The 4137-nt window shown below is 43.4% G+C and overlaps 1 protein-coding gene across 1 annotated transcript; it reads right to left on the bottom strand.

Annotated features, from left to right (window-relative positions):
• Positions 1-1549: 1549 nt before the first annotated feature.
• On the bottom strand, positions 1550-3801 carry LOC123186671 (uncharacterized). The gene is made up of 3 exons (XM_044598388.1): positions 2978-3801; positions 2458-2705; positions 1550-2331 (listed from the first exon to the last, which is right to left on the bottom strand). Exons 1-3 carry the CDS (start codon positions 3747-3749, stop codon positions 1651-1653), a joined length of 1701 nt encoding a protein of 566 aa, XP_044454323.1. The 5' UTR covers positions 3750-3801; the 3' UTR covers positions 1550-1650.
• Positions 3802-4137: the final 336 nt, after the last annotated feature.

Genomic DNA, 4137 nt, shown 5'->3' with positions numbered 1-4137 from the left:
CATAAGAACATGCACCCGCATTACATCAATTGGGTAGCGTGCAGGAGCTCATTCCTCCTGGTTAATGGACAACCCTATGATGGCTATTCGCAGTCTCACCTTGAGGTAACATGCAAGGGATTGAAGAAACCCAATAGGATTAGTTCCATGACTAATTCTTTTCCATTGGATATATAAATAAACAATAACAATATGATCTAAGATCGACAACAGCTTCTATTATGCAGTAAAGACACATCAAGATGACTGAAATGACTTAGTTTCTCTCATGCATCTAATATTTGTTGTGGCTCTACCTAAGCAGAGCCCATATATGGATTCCTAAAAGCTAAACTTCATCTATAAAAGTCCACCAATGGCTTCCAAGTATTAAAAACTAAAAGTAGAGAATGAGAACTCACATATGCAATTTGTGGTAACCACTTTGTCTTCTTTCCTTTTATCCGCACCGGCATTTTTCTGATTTCTGAAGAATCTGGCAAGGAAAAGCACGAAAATATCGCATGAGTGAGATGTGATGGAACAAAATAATTTTCATGGTTGTTAATGGTTTGACTTTGCTATCAATCTTCTGGACAAAATCTCAACTGACCTCATGAAAGGTAGGTAGCTCCGCAGGTAGTTTCCTGTGTGCGTTCTTTTGATCTTGTTGACAGGATCTCACAGTCGAGCGGCATCAAACCATGTCATTAGTCTTTCTTCTGGAAAGATTTTTTTGAGATCTCACATTCAGATTCTCATGAAACGTTCAAGAAAACCGAGCATGAAAAACATAGTTAGCTAAACTGATAATAGAAACGGTCTAGGAAATAAAATAGGAGGGCAAAGCTTCTTCCTCTCATTCAACTGACGCCGTAAAAGACAATGGATAATTGAATGACATATATTCCATCTAAGCTTCTACAACATAAAAGGAACAAAGGAGATAACATGAAACTAAACAGTAACACATAATACAACTTCAATGAGAAGAATATTAGAAATAGAATACAAGTTATGGTAGAGATAAAGACAGAATAGTTAAAACAAGGTAACATAACAATTTGTAGTCGCTATACACACAAAGCTTGGTACTTGAACAAACAAACAACCACCAATTTGAAATGAAGTAGATAGATATAACTTGGCAAAGGGTATCATAACGTCCTGCAACATAGCTGAGCACCAAGTTCATCACAAGTTAAACAAGACTGGTCAGTAGTTCAGGAGCAAGTTGACATGCCTGCATACTGTGTACTCCTGGACGCACATTCACCAGTGAAAATTGAGCGCACATACCATATTTCCGCCGACTAGGCAGAGGTTTTAAGTAAGACAAAAAGAAAACTAAGCATTTCGCTGCAGCTCAAGTTCCCACCAGACCACATCCATTTGATTCTAGTTGTAACAGAGTTAGAGAGTGGATTTTCAGACACACCTTTCCAGACACTATGCATAGTGTGGCTGCTTAATGGTCAGACCAGAATTACTTCCTACAGCATGACTTGCAAGTTATAGCAGTAATATATGTAGAAATACACCATCTAGACTTGGCCTATAAAACAGTCGATACACACAGTCAAACATATATTACATAACAGATCGATACAGCAATAGGTTCACATCTTACATAGCTGATCAAATACTTGAGCACCATCGAACATATCCCTCTCACAGAATAACCTTTCTGGTGAGAGCACTGCTAACAATAGGTGACCAAGCAATGGTAATCTTCACCTTAGAGCCGTTGAGGTCACATTTATGCTTACTTATGCCGCAATATTGAGGCCTGACCATGACATGAGCTTGCACATAACCACCGGGAGAGTAGGCTTCTATGACAACTTTCAGGGTTTCTTCCAATTCTTCAGAATCTACACTCACTGTCCGTAATTCAACAGAAACAACATGCCTTGACAGATCAAGGTAACCATCTTCTTCGCCTATTGGCATCTTCCCGCCAGCACAATAACGAGAATCAAGCAATACAACTTGGGTGGGAGTGGCAGGGCCTCTACCATCTTTCTGAGGTGGTGAGGAGCAAGCAACTCTGCCTCCATAACTGAAAGGGCTTTGACTGCCTTTAACAATGCCGACACGCAAGAAAGTGGCTTGTACTGCTCCACGATACAGTTTCTGCAGGCTTAACTCGGCTGTGCAAAGACAGTTGTCAAAGGTGACAGTATATAAACCATTATGGGTATCATAACCATTGTAATGGCCTTTTCTATTGATCAACACGCTGTCTTCAGACTTTGCTTCGCCGCCCTTGAGTTTTAGTTGGACTTCAAACTCAAGAGGGGATTCTGCTGAGATTGCACGAGATGGGCCAGTCAAGCACAGAAAGGGGTCCTGCAAACGCCATTATTACACACACTGAATGAATTGCAACAAACCGATGGATCAACAAATTAAGAGACATGCATGCAAACAAAGAGGAGATAAAAGGAAAGTTAACAGAATACGGCAGGCACTTACTTTTTCGGTGATCTCTTGGAAGTTGTCCCTTAGCCGGTGGAAGAGAACGTTGCGCTTGCGATCCACACTGTCTCGTGCGGCGACGACGCCGTACACTTTGAGTGGCCAATGCAGGAGTGGCCATTCCAGGTCCAAACTGATGTTGGCAATCTTGAAGGAGAAGATCTGCAAGGTGATCCCACGAGTAGTATAATCGGATTGGACCTGTCTGGGTGTGTAGTGTGTAAAGTGCATGGGGCTCACTAGGGCTGCACGCACAATTTTGTTAAGAAAAATAGTCAACATGCGATCGATCCTATTCCTAATAAACCATGAATTAGTACTTGCGACAAAGGAAGGAATCAGCTGCATTGATATAGGAATCATACAAAGCAATTAACAAGAAAAATAGTTAACATGCGATCGATCCTAATAAACCATGAATGGGTACTTGCTACAAGGAAGGAATCTGCATTGATAGGAATCATCATACAAAGCAATTAACAGTAATGAACTGGTGTTGGCCAAAAAAGTATCTTACTTGCGTATCCAAAGTGTCCAACTTTAGATTCAAGGTCTTGAAGGTAGGAATCATAAACCTCCTGATCATCCTCCATCTGCTTCCTTGCCTTCTCCTTGGGATTCTTCTCCTCCTCCGGCGCCACATAATCCTCCTCATACGGGTAGGTGTGCCAGAAAGGTTTCAGTTGCGATTTGAGCTTGGACATGCTGCCCTGCAGATCAGACAACTCTTTTCTGATGCCGTCGATCACGGGCTGATCTTCAGTCTCAAGGCTGCTGCTGCTGCTGCAGAGTGGGGCTGATGGTTTGATCCTGTATCTCATTAAAGACGCCATCTCGTCCATCTGCACACAGAGCCGCTCGATCTCCAGCTCGGAGATGGAGCTAGTTGTTTTGCCTCGGTCCATCTCCTCCGGGCTCGTCTTGTTCTTGATCTTGTCCTTGTGAAGCTCATCATCCGCAACCTCGCCGCACTTGAATTGGGTCATCTCTGTGTCCACATGCTCGCCTCTGGCAGGCATCGACTGAATGGCGGTTTTGTCCTCATGCTCACCGTGTACCTCATCCGAATTCATCCGCTCGCCGATCTTGCCGTCCCTGGCAGCCATGGCCTCACACTGATCCAAAGCCTCAACTGAACTCGTACCCGGAGCGCCCAGCTTGCGGATTTTGAACGGCGGAGGGCTACCCCCCACGACGTCTTCCCCGCCGCCATCCGCCGCCGCAGTTCTTGTGGAGGAGGAGATGTGGTTGTTCAGATAGCCGGCGCCGCCGTCGCCGCCATCCGCCATCGCAGTTCTCGTGTTGGTGGTGGTGACACCGCCGCCGCCTCTCTCCGCTCTTATGGACGACAACAGGCTAAGACGGGCTCGCCTGACGCCTCACAGTCCAACAGCCCAGCTACGTTGTTCGTGGTCCGACTGCTCTCGAACCGCTTGGCGCATAATTTTTGGGGGTGTTTTCTTCCTTTTTGTTATTTTTTTCAGCTCTCCTTTTCGCTATTTTTAGAAAAAATTTAAAAAATAAAATGGCCTACGTGTATTTCGAAAGTTATTCGCGCAACTTAAAAAACCTTCATATGATTGAATAAACATTTCATGAATTTTTAATAATAACAATAAACATACAATTCAAAATAAATTAAGACACATTTAAAGAAAATCATGATATTTTCTATAA

The sequence above is a fragment of the Triticum aestivum genome, chromosome 2A (assembly GCF_018294505.1).
Source record: "Triticum aestivum cultivar Chinese Spring chromosome 2A, IWGSC CS RefSeq v2.1, whole genome shotgun sequence".
In the NCBI taxonomy this organism is placed as follows: Eukaryota; Viridiplantae; Streptophyta; class Magnoliopsida; order Poales; family Poaceae; genus Triticum; species Triticum aestivum.
This window is presented reverse-complemented; position numbering and strand designations above follow the sequence as displayed.

Bases quoted from the DNA above. Each gene is read 5' to 3' on its own strand.
- LOC123186671 (XM_044598388.1), bottom strand. From the start codon at position 3,749: ATGGCGGATGGCGGCGACGGCGGCGCCGGCTATCTGAACAACCACATC. The intron at 2,706-2,977 runs GTAAGATACTTT...TTGTGCGTGCAG, and splicing joins TGGACACTTTGGATACGCAA to CCCTAGTGAGCCCCATGCAC. The intron at 2,332-2,457 runs GTAAGTGCCTGC...TGGCGTTTGCAG, and splicing joins TCCAAGAGATCACCGAAAAA to GACCCCTTTCTGTGCTTGAC.